Source organism: Macrotis lagotis, chromosome 1, assembly GCF_037893015.1.
Source record: "Macrotis lagotis isolate mMagLag1 chromosome 1, bilby.v1.9.chrom.fasta, whole genome shotgun sequence".
Classification (NCBI taxonomy): domain Eukaryota; kingdom Metazoa; phylum Chordata; class Mammalia; order Peramelemorphia; family Peramelidae; genus Macrotis; species Macrotis lagotis.
This window is the reverse complement of record NC_133658.1, coordinates 490,005,325-490,022,022: the sequence shown is the minus strand read 5'-3', so window position 1 is coordinate 490,022,022 and position 16,698 is coordinate 490,005,325. Positions and strand designations below refer to the sequence as shown.

General features: G+C 33.4%; 1 protein-coding gene across 1 annotated transcript; it reads right to left on the bottom strand.

Moving 5' to 3' along the window:
- Positions 1–1,164: 1,164 nt before the first annotated feature.
- On the bottom strand, positions 1,165–16,361 carry RBM11 (RNA binding motif protein 11). The gene is made up of 5 exons (XM_074232052.1): positions 16,158–16,361; positions 7,890–8,052; positions 6,741–6,813; positions 4,976–5,066; positions 1,165–2,432 (listed from the first exon to the last, which is right to left on the bottom strand). Exons 1-5 carry the CDS (start codon positions 16,254–16,256, stop codon positions 2,148–2,150), a joined length of 711 nt encoding a protein of 236 aa, XP_074088153.1. The 5' UTR covers positions 16,257–16,361; the 3' UTR covers positions 1,165–2,147.
- Between the last annotated feature and the right edge of the window lie 337 nt (positions 16,362–16,698).

Sequence of the window (16,698 nt, the reverse complement as noted above, 5' to 3'; positions counted from 1 at the left end):
TTAATAATTACCTAGCTGTGTGGCCTTGGGCAAGCCACTTAACCCCATTTTCCTTACCAAAAAAAAACTTTAAAAAAGTCTATATCATGAAAAATCTTGAGAAATTTGGATTTTTGTTTGTTTTGCTAAGAATTCCCACTTTTGCTGCTGCTGTAAAAATACTTTCTCCCCTGACTTAATTCTAAATTAACAAATTCTTCAAAAATTGAAAAGAAAAGTTACTTTTGTTTTCCAGGTTGCATAATGATTGAAGAATAAATCATATTATACAGTAATGAAAAGCAGTCAGAAAGATCTAGGTTAAATTCCTTTCTCTAATACATATTGGCTATACCAATTACGTGACCTTGGGCAAGTCACTTAACCTTTCAGTGTTTTAAACAATTTTAACTGCCTAAGAATATATTTCAAAGAGTGTGCCAGCCTATAATGGTAGAGGAAATTTCCTCATCTAAGAGTTCTCTACAATGTAATCACATTTACTTTCTACACATTTTCAATATTTTAAATTTTCATGATGTCCAAAACTTCATGTTTACAAATTTCACACTGCTCACAAATATAATTAAACTTTTTAATAATAATAATAATAATAATAATAATAATAATAATAATTCAATACTAGTAGCTAGCATTTATACAGTGATTTAATATTTGCTAAGTGTTTTACAGAGCTTAGTACAATTCCTTACAACAACCCTGAAAGGCAAACTATAATCTTCATTTTTACAGTTGAGAACACAGAGGCAGAAAAATTTAAGTGACTTACTTAGATATAACATATTTATTGTCTGAATCAGAATTTGAACTCAGGTCTTCTTCTCTAGAAGTATGCAGATCTATGCTCTGTTAACCTAGTGAACTGTAAATTACTTGTAGCTTTTTTGAATATATAATTTTTAATTAAATATAAATGTATATATTTCAAGTTTTAGGCATATGATTGTCAGTACATTATGATGAAAGAATTCCCTAATATTAATGAATAATCTATAAATTTGGAGAGGCTAATCTCAATAATCTCAAACAAATCAATTTCAATTATCTTTGATAAATAAAATTTAAAATTATTTTTATTCAGGTCCCTTATACAACTACAGGATTAATCTAATAAAAGATTCACATTTGAAAATTATACAGTAATGTAATTTATTATAAGTTATGATTAGTAATAATTGAAAATTATTATTATAAATTATTTGACAAATTAATTCTAGTTCCTAATGGTATAATCTCTTATCCCAACTTGAAATACCAATTCTATAATAATCTGAATTGCAAAATAGTTTTAGAAAATTTCAAACTTGAACAGACTGGAAAAAAGATTAAGTTCACTTAGCAGGGATTTAGGTTATCAAGACTAAAATAAAATTTACTAAAATAAATTTACCCTAAATGCTAGCAAATCAGTTAAGGGTGATACTTATAATAGAAAGCCAGTAATAAAAATAGAAAAATGATAAAATAGTAAAATAGTAAAAATAGCAAAAAAAATAGAAAATTGGTAATAAAAACCAAAATTGGAAATCCAACTTTACCTGCACATGATGGCACATAGACTTATTCCCATAGACTAAAACATTCAAACATCCAATAAGCAGTTTCATGATTGACAGTCTTTCATTAGAATCTCCATAGCTCAAAGATCCTTAGCAAAAAAGTTGAGTCAAAGAATGTAATAATTATGAAAAGTGTAAAGAAGATGATTGATACTATTTATTAGTTAGCAAACTGCATTTTTAACTCTTGCTTTACCTTTATGCATAAAAAAATAATCACTGTTCTTACAAGTATGATTTGTTGAAGATAAGGAGAACTATGTAGAGAGCTTGGATTGAATAGCATGTAGTACCCTATACCAGGAGGATATTCTATAACTATTTGTTGATTGATTGATTGGCAAGTAAAAATCCATAACCATAAACAAAGTACATATTTAGCTGAGTCTGTCAAGAATAGATGACAAGCATGCTAATACATCATTTACAAGTTTTGTTCATTCAAAGCATGAAATTAAATACCAATATCAAATTGGTCATATAATATACATCTAAAAATAAATCACATATCATAATTATTCTAACTGTGCAAAAATTTAATTTTCTTTCAAGTGTTATATAGATTAAATCTTTCATTTAAATACAATGTTAATTTCTTTTCCTCTTCTTATTCCTCCTTTTTCGAGGGTTACATTCTCTTGTTTTTCCTATGTCATCCTCTGCGCTACTATCACTAGTTTCTGGCTGCCATTTTCTTTTATTCGTTAGGCAAAAGTCCCAATCACTTGCTTGGTGAACACATTCAAAGGAACTTGTTCTAGCTTCCAAATCTGAAAGAGGATTTAGCACCGATAATACAGAAAGACTTGAAGCTAGTTGTGGTGTCATCTGACATTTTGAAGGTTGGGCCATCAGATTGTATATAGGATTGTGCTATGATTAAAGAAAAGATTTATGTATAAGAACAAGACAATAAATATAACAATCTTTATATATTAAATACAAAAGTGCTTATTAAACCAAAGTGTTTATTGGTAAAGTAGACACAGTGGTCATGCATAATTGGGAAACTTATGTAATGGATATAAAAGGAAATAAAAATACATGACATAATGGTATTATATGGATAGTACATTTAGGGAGAAAGTGTCTTAGTTATTAATTTTTTATAAAGTTTGTTTTACGTATAAGAGAATTGAAGTATCAGTCATTTTAAAGTTAAGAAAAAAACAAAAGGATAAAAAATATCCACAGGTCAGTCTACGATTTACAGTTGAACAGGCTCACTCAGTATATTTATCTTGATTATCTGCTACATGACAATAAGAGTAGAATATCACCCTAAATAGCATTTAAATAAATGAAAACTTTTAACAATACCTAACTACTTATTGCTGCAAATATTAATTTATTTAATATCAATATGATCCTTTTAATGTGATATGACTGCGAACCATATAATGTTATAATTTAGAACTAAAATTTAAAATGGTAATGAAAAGACCGATATTTATATTGGGTAAGCTGAAAAATTTTGCCAACGATCACTCATGCTTAGGAGAAGAAGCAGAAGCAGAATTGTCTATGGAAGAGTCAAACTCAAATAAAAGGGTAGTTAATCCATATGTAAGTATCCTTTCTGACCATACTGACAGTTTTAAAATGTTGTGTTACCTATGTTTTATTGCATATTTATTTATTTTGTTAAATATTTTGTATTTTCATTTTAATCTGGTTCAGCAGCACTTGGGAGGCCTACTGGATAGAGAGCAATCCTCAAAAACCAATATTTTGATGTAAGTTATACTTCTGAATCATGCTGATTATGTAACCCTGGTCAACTGATTTAATCTGTCAGTGCTCTACATAAATCTTTAAAATTATAAATTCCAGAGAAGGTACTAATTTGTATTGGTAGAAGGGAGTTCCCTCATGCGGGAGCTCCTTAAGTTAATGAAATCATGCTTACTCCTATGTTAAATTATACTTGCAAAATAGTGTTTATCAAAATAGAGGAAATATACAAGTAACCAGAAAAGGAAATAGTCATTTATAAGCAGATCAAGTAATAAAAAGTCAAATATTAAAAGTTTGTGGGGAAGTCCACTAGCAGGATGGGTAATGTTTGTTCTTCATTATCAAGAAAGACTATGACATCAGAGAGGTGATCCCTGACAAGTATATGAATCGGATTTAAGTGGGGGGAGGTAGGGCTGTGCTAAATCACCAGTCTCACTTTCTCCTTCAGTGTCATCTGAGTCCAGAGACCACATATGTATCAGCATGGCTAGAGATGGCCCTGAAGGTGAGACAATCAGAGTTAGGTGACTTGCCTAAGGTCCCACAGCTAGTTAGTATCAAGTATCTGAGGCCAGATTCAAATTCCTAGTCTCCTGACTCCAAGAAAAAATCAAAGGAAAATAAACAAGAATCATGTGATGGGAATTTATTCACACCTACAGAAGGAATACTCATACTAATGAAATCTCAAATACAAAAACAACTAATAAATTTAAAAGGTTAAACTTACAAGGTTCAGTGTGTATGGGAGGTAGGAAAGAAGATATTTGGAAAATAATGTCATAAAATCAAAAGAAATCAATAAAAATGAGATATTAAAAGTGAGAGAATCTTTAAAGCTATCCTTTCAGTTTACTGCAATTTGTATGTCTTGTTTCATTTACAATAAGAATGTCGGTGTGGATGTGGTTCAATTTTTCTACTATGCTCATTCATTGATTTATAAACCACCAGCTCAGACCACAAACAGCTAAGTTAAAGTTTCCAGATTAGGTCAAAGTGGTATCAATATTACCACTATTTTTCTCCTCTAGTACTCTATCTCATAATTGCATAAAAACAATTTATAGAAAATAGCTCACACAACTTTTTGTAATTAGAAGAGCCACAGAAAATAAATTACAATATAAAAAACATTCAGTTAATGATGGCCATATACCTGATCTCTACTTCTTTCCAGTGACAAATTTTGGTTACTGAAATTTCTCCTTGCCATTTACTTATTGAAATAACTGATATGTAGGGATTCAGGTGCAAAGATAATATAGTGACTAGTGAGTTCAAAAAAAAAGATAATATAGTGGTATATCAACACACTATAAGAGGCATGATGAAAGTCTCACACTACTTCCTCAGAATAACTTCTTACTTTAAAACAACTGAATTTGCTCTACAGATTTTCCCTTTCTTCATATTTTAATTTGATATTGTGAACTATGAAATAGTTTGGGCATCAGGTAGACATGGGTTGAAGGTCCGAGTCTAACACATAGCTGTATGATCATGGCCAACCTCATGCTCTAGTGATTATCTCTCTTAGACTGTAAGTTATGGAGGAATTGCTGATATGTAGCAGGTGAAAGAAATTTCCAGATTAGGATTTTCTTATGCTAAAGAAACCACAAATAAATTGGTACCTCTCCCCAACCAACAACAACAACAAAAATTAAACTTACCATATTCTGAGAGCCAAATTTCTGAGCAAAGTTACTGTCATTTGCTGTAAAGGTTTGTATAGGAAATGATTTTGACAGAAAGTCTTCATTTCTATTAAAAGAAGTAAGAACACTGAAATCTAGAGATTTGAACATTATTTTAAATTTAAACAGACACATACAGAGAGAGAGAGAGAGAGAGAGAGAGAGAGAGAGAGAGAGAGAGAGAGAGAGCTCTTTTCTAGGATGCAGCATTTGCCAGAAAAGTCAAACCACTGCCACCATGACAACAATAACATTGACCACCTGTAGACCTCAATAGAAACAACCCAGGACTTTGAATTTAAGAGCTTTTGGGATAGTATGCTTCTAGTCCACTGTCCAGTCATCTTTTGGGAAGCAATATCTTTGGAGACACAGTCTTGCAACTTCCTGCAGAAGATGCTAAAAATCACATCTATTGAAGACTCAGAAAAGATAATACTTGACACTCAAATCTATGGCAAATAGTGAACATGAAAAACTGATGAGTAGAAATAATATTAAAGAGGATGTACCAGCCTCTGTCTTGTAATTACAAAAGAATATAGGATTTTCCCATTTAACTTGCAATTGAAATATTCCGAGTTAACTTCCATTTTAGAATATTAAGTTCTTGGTAACAAGGACTGTTTTATTTTTCTAAATATAGCTTCAAGGCAAAGAACCAAATACAGTTCAAACTCTTGCTAGCTGTGTGACACTGAGCAATTCACCTAACTTTGGTCTGCTTCCATTTCCCCAAATATAAATTGGAAATAATAATAATGCCTACCTCTCTAGACTGTGAGAATTAAATGATATTTATCACACATAAGATGCTTAATATATTTTTATTTCCTTTCTTTCTTATTTAAGACTAGTTTGTCTAAAGTGTTCTTGGATTTTATGGCTTTCCTTCCACTTGCTACCTCAATTGTTCCTATGACAGTGGTAGCATACTCTAATGGGTGGAGAAGTGGGGGAGACAGGAAGAGCCAGGGTATGCATCTGTTATTTGGATGGGTGGATCAGGCACTATCTAAACAAAGGCGATAGTTGCCTATGTAGAGCATGATGATTTTTTCTTTTTAGAGTTTTTAGTTTCCTTTGATAATTATTATAATTAGATCTTGCCACCATAAAAATGTTGAGGAAGGAACACAGTGTGATCTTTCCTCTGAGCCTTAAAACCCTTTAGGAATGCTATTAGAAATTAAACAGCTAGGGGCAGCTAGGTGGAGCAATGGATAAAGCACCAGCCCTGGAGTCAGGAGTAACTGGGTTCAAAACCGGTCCCAGACACTTAATAATTATGTAGAGCTGTGTGGCCTTGGGTAAGCCATTTAACCACATTTGCCTTGCAAAAAAAAAAAAAAAGAAATTAAACAGCTATATCTTTTTTTTCAGATCAGATGACTAAAAATAGGGCAATGTAGAAGTCTACTCTACTAATCTTTAACCCAGCAATATAGTTATAAAAAAGAATATAAAGTATTAAATGGCATACCACTTGAAGTTGAAAAATAATTCTTTATATTTCCTTTAAAATATTAGATTTTTATTTCTCTTTGTTTATAACAGATCTAATTTACTTTGTTCCTGAATTTGGTAGCAAGGCTTTACTTTTTACACATGTATATGTGCATACACAGAGAGAGGTTTGGATATGGATATATATCTGTATTTGCATACACATATGCATAAAGCTCACATTTTCATTAGAATATATTTACTATCAAATTTCTTCCACAAACTATTTAATTACCTGTATATTTGTGAATTTATATTAACATATTTCTCAGCAGTTCGTTTATTCCACTCAGTTGAATGAGAACTCCCTACAAAAGACAAAAAAGATGTTAATGTTAATTTCCTAACTAGTTTTTTCTAATTTATCTCTAAATCTAATAAAGTGATAGGATGGTCATGGATTAATATATATGTATATGTAGATAAGATATATATCTATGACCTCAGATGAAAGAATAGCATATAATCCTTCCCTCACATACATACATTTTTTTACTGATTATAAGTACTATATATTCAATGTACCACATTTCATAAAAATTGCAAAAGTATATGATAATATTTACATTTTTTAAACTATCAGGGGCAGCTAGGTGACATAGTAGATAAAGCACTATCCCTGAAGTTGGAAGGTCCTGAGTTCAGATTCAACCTCAGACACTTAATAATAATTACCTACCTGTGTGACCATGGGAAAGTTACTTAACCCCATTGTCTTGAAAAAAAAGAAAAAAGAACATATACAATGACAACAAAAATGTAAATGGAACAAACAAAAAATCAAAAAGAAATAAACTATCAGTATGCCTCTTTTATGTAGAATGTTTTAACAATCTGCATTGATATATAAAATGCAACTCTATATTATGGAATGAAAAAAAGGAATGAGGTATGGCAAATATGTTGGGTAAATCTTTAGGTACATTGATGCCATACAGAAACTATCCACTGAACTCATTAAAAAGCATATTAAAGACTATTCCCAAAAAGAGTACCTATTTAGCTAATTTTCCACTTGCCAGAAATAAACTGAGACAAGTTCTTCTCCCAAGAAGGCAATGTTTCTAGTACAAAGGGGGAAATCAGACCATAAGAAATACAAACCATGAATGAAACGACAATATATCAGATTAAAACAAAATGGTAAGGGTCTCAAAAGATAAACTTTTCCAAATATTTCATGTAATAAATGAAGAACCCAGGGTGCAAAGGGATTTAATGATTCATTCACACAATAAAATTGTGGAATAACTGCAACAAAACTCTCATGTCTCAATAAATTTGGTAGAACAATTAGGATTATTTGTTTGACTTATGTACTAAGGACAAAATAAATTAGAAGTACCACAAGTCACAATACGAATTCAAGAAATATAGAACTTACCAGATCTATACTGCACATTAATTGGTCTACCATATAAACGAATTCCATTTAATAAAGCTATAGCATAGGATACTGATTCTTGATGTTTAAAACAGACAAATCCAAAAGGTCTTGGTTTTCCTTCTTTGTCCTTACAAATGGTAACTCTGATTAATGGTCCAGCCTGCAATGAACTTAAAAGTTATTTTGTTATAAATCTCAAAAGATATTCTTTACTCTTAAGTCAGTTTGGTAATTATAAATCATAATCTCAAAGATGACTAAAGAAAGATACATGTAAATTCATATTTATCTAAATATTCCTGCTAATATTTTTGTAGTATATTAAACGAATGCAAGGGAATCATTTGCTGGGGAAACAAGAAATCACATACAGAATTTAACATATCACCATTATTTTAGTCATGTATCTCATAATATATACACTCTTAAATTTTTATCAGAAAGTCATCTCATGTTTGTAACCAATTAGAGAATTTCTATCTTAAAAATTATATTTTATTTTTATAAGTATTAACATAAATCCAATTTGTTATATGAGCATTTCATTAGAATGTCAACACAAAAGAATGGTTCAATTTGAAATAGTTTAGATACCTCATATTTTGATTGACAAACTCTTTTTAAATAAAATTCTTACATGACTCAGCTGGAAATCTAAAATACACGGTCAATAGTTCTAACTTTAATAACAGATCAGTTTCTAAACATAATACTTAACGTCTTTAGATCAGAGGTATCAACCTTATTGCAGAGAAATATTTAACAAACTAAATAAAAATACAATAAAGCATAGTATAAATTCTATCATAGCTCTCTTAGAAAAATATGAAAATAACTGAATAGAACAAGTGGTCTTTTAACATCCATTTTTTTCTCCTCACATATACTGTCAATATTCTTTTTTCTTACTTATTCACACTGCCAATATTAAATTAAAAAAAAAACCTTCAGATCACAGAGAACCAGATTTACATAAAAAGGAACTTGAATTTGAAATGTGAAATAATTTGAGAAACCCCTTAATCATAGAATTTCACAACTGGAAGATATCAGGTAGTACTATCATCACATCAACAAGAGTCCTCTAATGCATATGAAACATATTTCTGCTTGAAGGTGAAGCTAAAATCTTCCAAGGAATTTCAATTTCCTGTTCTGTAGCTCTAATTGTCCAGAAGTTTTTCTTTATCTCAAGTCTGCTATCATCCCTACTTCAACTTATCTACTTGCAACTTTGATCATTTCTCCTTGTTCTGCCATATGAGGCACAGCAGAATTGGTCTTTTCTTTCTGCCATATGAGAATTTTTCAAATACTTGGAAGAAAAGAATTGAATCCCTCCAAATCTTTCCTTTCCCAGGCTACATAAAACCCATTCCATTAAATGATCTTCAAATGTCTTGATTCTGAAGACTTTCATCCTCGTTTTGACAAAAAAAGTGTTCACATTTCTGTAAAATTGTTATCTAGATCATTCCAATAATATGTTGGCTAGTGCCAGACATTGTGCTAAACAGTAGGATAAAAAAATGAGACAAAAGACAGTAACTGTCCTTAAGAAGCTAATGGAGAAAACAAAATGTAACCAAATATAAACAAAGAAAATTATATATAGTGGAAAGAAATCACTGAAAGAGGGAAGGTATTAAAATTAAGAATAATGGCGGGATTTTAGATGGGATTTATAGGAATCCAGGGAGATCAGTACTTGGAGCAGGGTCAGACCCCCATTTACATTGGATGCCTGGTAGGCATCCTCCAGCACCCAGATCTCCATGTGCTTCTGCATAACCCTGGATAGGCAGGTAGTCATTCCCCCACTTCAGTGCCTCAGTGCAGCACAAAACATGAGGGTCCCCTGTGAACCTTGACAACCTGAGCCTAGCACCATGGGGTTTGTAATCATTGGCACAAGAAGCTTGAGCTAATGGCCCTTCTACTCTGGTAGCAGAGTTCATATTTAAAAGAGAGGGAAATGGTCAAAAAAGGAGTGTAAAAAAACATAAAAAAAGAATCTGATTAGAAAATTATTAGGGTGACAGGTAAGACCAATATACAAATTCACAGGAAAACAATGTCAAAACACTTCTGGGAAAAACTCCAAAGAAAAATGGGAAGTGGTCTCAAGCCCAGGAAAGAGCTCATGTAAAGAGCTAAAAAAGGAGCTTAAAAATCATATAAGAGATAAGAAAAAGGGGGGGATAAGAATGATGCAATAGAATTAGGGGGAAAGAGTCAATACCCTGGAAAACTGCTTAAAAAGTAGAATTGGCCAAATGGAAAAGAAAGTGCAAAAGTTAATTGAGGAAAATTTAAAATAGAATTGGGCAAGTGGAAGCTAATAACTCTATGTGACATTAATAATCAATCAAACAAATTCAAAAGAATGCCAAAGAGGAAGAAAACATAAATATTTCATAGGAAAAGCAACTGATCCAAAAAAAATAGATTCAGAAGAGATAATATCAGAATCACTGGACTTCCTGAAAGTCATAATCAAAAGGAGACTGGACATCTTTCAAGAAATTATCATGGAAAACTACCCTGATATCTTGGAACCAGAGGACAAAATAGGCATTGAAAGAATGCAAAGATCAGCTGAAGGAAGAGATCTCAAAAGAAAAACTCCACAGGAATGTTAGAGTCAAATTTCATAATTATCAGGACAATGAAAAAATACTAGAGGTGACACGAAAGAAGTGCTTTCAAATATTGATGAGTCACAATTAGGATTACATAGGACTTGGCAGCTACATTAAAGGATCAGAGATTATGAAACATGACGTTCTAGAAGGCAAACCTGACAAAGTTAAGTTTACTACATGAAGAGAAAATAGTTGACAATCAGTGAAATGGGAGGATTTCAAGCTTTCATAAGGAAAAAACTAGAAGTAAATCAAAAATCTGACTTTTAATATCAATACCCAAAAGAAGCATAAATAGATTTAAAAGGGGGGGGGAGGAAGAAAATAAAAGGAATTCAATCAAGCCAAATTGTTTATATACCTACACAGGAATAAGATACATGTAATTCTTAAAAAGCATTATCAATAATAGTACAACTAAGAAGAAGATACATAGAAGGTATGAGTAGAAGGTGAATTTAAGGGAATGATATTTAAAAAAGGATAAGTATGAGGACCCAAAAGGAAGGGGAAAGTAATGGGGTAAATTATTTCACATGAAAAAGACTGTTTAAAGTGAAAGGGCAGAGATGGGAGGTTTGGGTAATGAGCACTCTTGAACCTTACTCTCATCAATATTGATTCCAAGAGGGAATAATATATGCAATCAGTTGAATATAGAAATATAACTTGCCTGACAGGAAAGCAGGAGGGGAGGAGAATAAGTAAAGGGGCGTTGGGAGTAGGGACTGATAGAAAGGCGGCCAGGTTAGGGGAGGTAGTAGACTCAAGTAAAACATTGATGAGGAGGGCAAGGTAAAAGGAAAGAGGACAAACAGGAGGAAAATTAGGATGAAGGGAAATAAACTGGTAGTAATCATAATTGTGAATGTGAATGGAATGAAATCTACCATAAAACAGAATAAAATAGTAGAGTTAATCAAAAACCAGAATCCTACAATATATTGTTTACAAGAACCCTATTTGAAACAGAGATGCACACAGAGTAAAGACAAGGGGCTAGAAAAGAATATATTATGCTTCAGCTAAAGCAAAAAAAAAAATTGTACAGAGCAGCCACCCTATCCTAAAGTAGAAGCAAAAATAGATCAAATTAAAAGAGAGGGAAGAAAATTATATTTTACTAAAAGATATCAGACAATGAAGCAATAGCAATAAGGTATTTCTAATAAAAACCTCATTTCTCAAATAAGTAATGAGAAGAGATAAAAAGATGTGCTTAGTCAGCTGTTTATATATATATATATATATACATATTAATAAACACATGTTATCTCTTTATGATCAGCTTTTTTCTACCCAGGACTTTGTTGTTCTAACTTGTTCAGTCTGTCTTAACTCTTCATGACCCCTTTTCAGGTATTCTTGGCAAAGATATTGGAGTAGTTTACCATTTCCTTCCCTAGTTTATTTTGATAATGGTGTTGATATTTGTCCTTCATTCTCAAAGAGCATTACATCAGGGAGGTGATGCCATGACAAGCATATGAATTGAATTTGAGTGAAGAGGTACTGTGCTAAGTCACCAGCCTCAGTTTCTCCTCCAGAATCATCTGAGTGCAATGGCCAGATATGAAACAGGACGACTGGAGATAGCCAAGAAAATTAGGGTTAAATGACTTGTCCAATGTCACACAACTAGTAAATGTCGTGTCTGAGGCCAGATTGGAATTTCTGATCTCCTCAATATAAGGCCAGTGTTTTATCCACTGTATCACCTAGCTGCCTTACATTCATTTTATAGATGAGGAAAATGAGGCAAACAAGGTTGTGATTTACCCAGGGTCACACAGCTAGTAAGTGGTTTGCTAGTAAGAGGACAAATTTGAGGAAGATGAATCTTCCTGACTCTGGGACCTGAACTATCCATTTTTGCCACCTAGCCATTCAATTTCTATGTTACCACCTACTGGTTCCATCATTTTTGGTTTGTTTTGACTCTGACCACCAATGGAAATCCCCTGACTGTTGTCTCCAGACTTCCTTTCAACCTTTCCTTCAATATTGCACATTATTTTCCTTCACATATTCAACATTACAAGAAAACTGATCTGCTATTCCTCACATGACATTCTAGCTCCCTTCCTTGCTTCTTACAAGCTATCTTATATATTAAGTAGATTCTTACTTAACATTCCTTTGTCTATCAGTAAATCTAGCTTCCTTCAAAGCTCAGCTCCAGCACTATCTCCTAATTAACACTCCTTTTGTTTTCTCCAATCCATCATGATTTATCTATAAAGTTCTTACATTTACTTTGTATACATTTTGTATTTTGATATATCCCAAATAGAACATAAACTCTTCAAGAGGAAAGAACAGTTTAGTTTTTGTCTATATAGCTCCTACATGTAGTTGAATATTAAGTCCATGACAGTGAATTTTTTAAACCATTAATATCCCTGAAATAATTATTCTGAAATCTCCTGGGATCCTCCTTTATTATCTTTCTGATTTCTTTTTTCCTACCTCTTCATTCCCTTAAATTCCAAATATCCTTTGGTTATACAAATACAAATTCCCCACAAAATCTCTCTCAACATTATCTTACCTTAAATCTTAAAGCTAGCATTCCCTCTCTCTCTCTACCCTTTACTATAAAAATTCTACTACCCAAATATCTCATACTTACTGCCTCCACTTCATCATCCTCCAACTTAGTCAACCCCATTGTACTTTTTTTTTTTGCTTTTACTACTCTCCTGCATTTGCTCTTTCAAAGTCCATTAATGATTTCCTTGTTGTCAAATCCACTGGCTTTTCCTAAAAGAAGTTAGGGAGAGATATCTTTAGATATGATAAAAAATTTCATAATCTCAAACAGAAAAAGAAAAAAGACACAATGAAGGTTGTTAAAAAGTGCTTTTTTAAATGATAACTTAAAAACAAAGTCTCTTCAGTTTTAATGGTAATTTTATAGCTCAGATTCTATATCATTGTCCATGTTTATTTCATGAGTTTTCATTCAATAAAGATTCATTATAGATATAAAAATCTTGCTAAAATCAAGAACAGCAACAAATAACAAGAGAAAAGTGTCCTTTATGAATTTTTACAAATTACACCTCTATGAAAGGCAATCAGATTTGAAGAGAGGGAGGGAAGGCGGAGAGAGGGAGAGAGGGAGAGGGAGAGAGAGAGAGAGAGAGAGAGAGAGAGAGAGAGAGAGAGAGAGAGAAAGAGAGAGAGAGAGAGAGAGAATGCAATAAACTGACAATGTGGGGCTATCTCTGAAAAAATCAATGGTCCCCTAAACCAATTTAACTTAATTGAATAATCTCACACTTGAAAGTGTCAACATCTTCTAAAAGACACACTGGTTTTAGAATTGGAAGACAATATGTAGTCTATTCAGTCCTTCCATTTTGCTTAATAGTTTAAAAAATGAATTTGAGAGTATTTGAAATGAACTATCTCCTTCTGACACTATTGTCAAAGGTCATTTTACAACTGATCTCTTCAGATACATATATTTTAACATTTCTCATTTTTACTGTGTATTGATATATACTCAAGTTGACTTCCCAGTAATATGTTAAAAAAAGATTTTCTGTTATTCAAACTCATAGCACAGGACAGCTAGGTGGATAGAGTACAGGGCCTTAAGTCAGGAGGACCTGAGTTCAAATCTGTTTTCAGACACTTAATAATTACCTAGCTGTGTGACATTGGGCAAGTTACTTTAACCCCATTGCCTTGCAAAAAGCACAAAAACAAAAAACAAAAACAAACTGATAGCAGGAGTCTTTAAAAAAAAACTGCTGAATAGGGGCAGCTAGGTGGCGTAGTGGATAAAGCACTGGCCCTGGAGTCAGGAGTACCTGGGTTCAAATTCAGTCTCAGACACTTAATAATTACCTAGCTGTGTGGCCTTGGGCAAGCCACTTAACCCCATTTGCCTTACAAAAAAAACTAAAAAAAAAAACTGCTGAATAATTAATTGATTGATATTTCCATCAAAGCATGACTAATATGGCTCCAGTCATCAAGATTTCCTACTTTCAGATGACAAGAAAATTTTAGTTCCTTCTTTTGGAAGTAAGACAAGTCATTAAATTTAGAGTCAGGGGTTTTGAGTTGACACCCTCCCCCATTAGTTTCATCATCTCTAAAATATGGAATTGAATTAGTTTTGAATCTATGATAAAATGATATGAGGATTTTTAGGGCTAAAAGAACAAAATAGGCTTAGATGACTTAATTTAGCCTGGAGAAGAATATCATATAAGTTGATAGCTTTAGAATTGGAAGGAAACCCAGAAATCATAAACTTCAATATCCTAATCTTAGATGATGAAATCAAGTCCCCATAAAGTTAAATAATTCTCCTTAAGTCACACAGAAAGGAAATGATCCCAACATGATACAATTGAAAGTACACTGTAGGAGTTAGTTTGGAATTCTATTTATGATGTTACTACCTCTTGACCTTGAGAAAAATCACTTTTTCTACACTAGGCTTCATGTTTGTAAAATGGTGGTGTTTCATGGGGTGATCTTTCTTTCTTTCTTTCTTTCTTTCTTTCCTTTTCTTTCTTTCTTTCTTTCTTTCTTTCTTTCTTTCTTTCTTTCTTTCTTTCTTTCTTTCTTTCTTTCTTTCTTTCTTTCTTTCTTTCTTTCTTTCTGTTTTTGTAAGGCAATGTGGTTAAGTGGCTTGCCCAAGGCCACACAGCTAGGTAATTATTAAGTGTCTAAAGTCGCATTTGAATTCAGGTCGAGTCAGGGTGGGTATTCTATCCACTGTGCTACCTAGCCTCCCCCAAAGTCTCTTTCAATTCTAAACTTGTGATGCCATAAACTCAATCTGCATTCTGGCATTGAGCAGGGAAAAATCCACAAAATTTGCTTGAGGTCTGAGTTGAATTCCAGCTCTGTCATTTTCTTTGCAATTAGAAACCAGTAACGACCTCTCTGTGCTTTCTTTTTCCCATATATAAAATGAAAAAGGTGAGAATAAATAAACTGAAATTAAATCCGTTCCACATTCCTCTAAGATAACCTTTCTCTTAAAAGTTATAACTATCTTCTTTTATGCACACTGCTTCCTTTAAATTTGTGAACCCTATAAAAGTGTGAGTTCTATGAGCAGATGAGATTGTTTTGTTTTGTTGGGGGCGGGGTTCCCTTTCTTTGGGACTCCAATGTTTAGCATATTTCCTGGCAGATAAAAATTGCTAATAATTACTCATTAACTGACTTGCCTCATAACCTTATGTGTAAGGATATGTAAATCAGCCTCTCTAAGTCTGTTTCATCATCAGCAAAATTAAGGGAACTGAAGGGAACCCTAGGGTCCCTTTTCAGGGCAACAGGATCCCTTTGCCTTTGAGATGCCTCCTGACTTACAACGCAGGTTCAAACCTTCACACCTGGCCCCAAATTCTTGAGGCTGGGCCAATAGAGATTGGACTTTTAAGACAGAAGCAGGAGAAAAGGGAAGTGAGCAAAACCAAGGAGGCGGTACTTTGTTCTCCGGGCTGGAAGAGGCTAAAGTACCGCCTTCTCGGTTTTGCTCACTTCCCATTTCTCCTGCTACTGTTTTAAAAGTTCAATCTCAATTGCCCTAGCCATCCAGCCCGCACCTCCTCCGCAAACGCCTAGGGGAAAGAAGGCTTGTTACCTGCAGGAAGAGTTCATAGAGGATCTCCTCGCTCACCCTACTCTCTAAATTGCCCACGAATACCATCCGGTCCGCATCCTTCTCCCGTGAGTCTGACATTGCTCACTGACCAGCAGCTCCTTTCCTCCGCCGCCTGCGCTCTCGCCACCGCACCAGGTGCCGGCAAAGCCCGCCTCCTCCTCTAATCGGTCACCATAGCGATGGGGGCACGCCTCCCAGCGACTGCCCAGAACCCCCTCCAATCCGCTTCCCCTCACGGATTAAGGATTCCAGCAGACTCAAAACTGAAGGATGCTGAGAGTTAGCTGAGGAGAAGAAAAGGTAAAACGGAAGAACATCTGATTCTGTTTCTCTATTTTATGTAGTCCCTGTATTTATGTATTCACGGGTATTCATTTAAGATTGAAACTGCAGCATTTCAGAGGATAGACTCAGAAAGAGCTGGCTAGTTTCGGAGTAGAGGTTAATCTGTATTCAGAATACTGGTGGGACTTCAAATAAACACCTCAATGTTTTAAAAATCAAGATCTTTTTAAGGGGG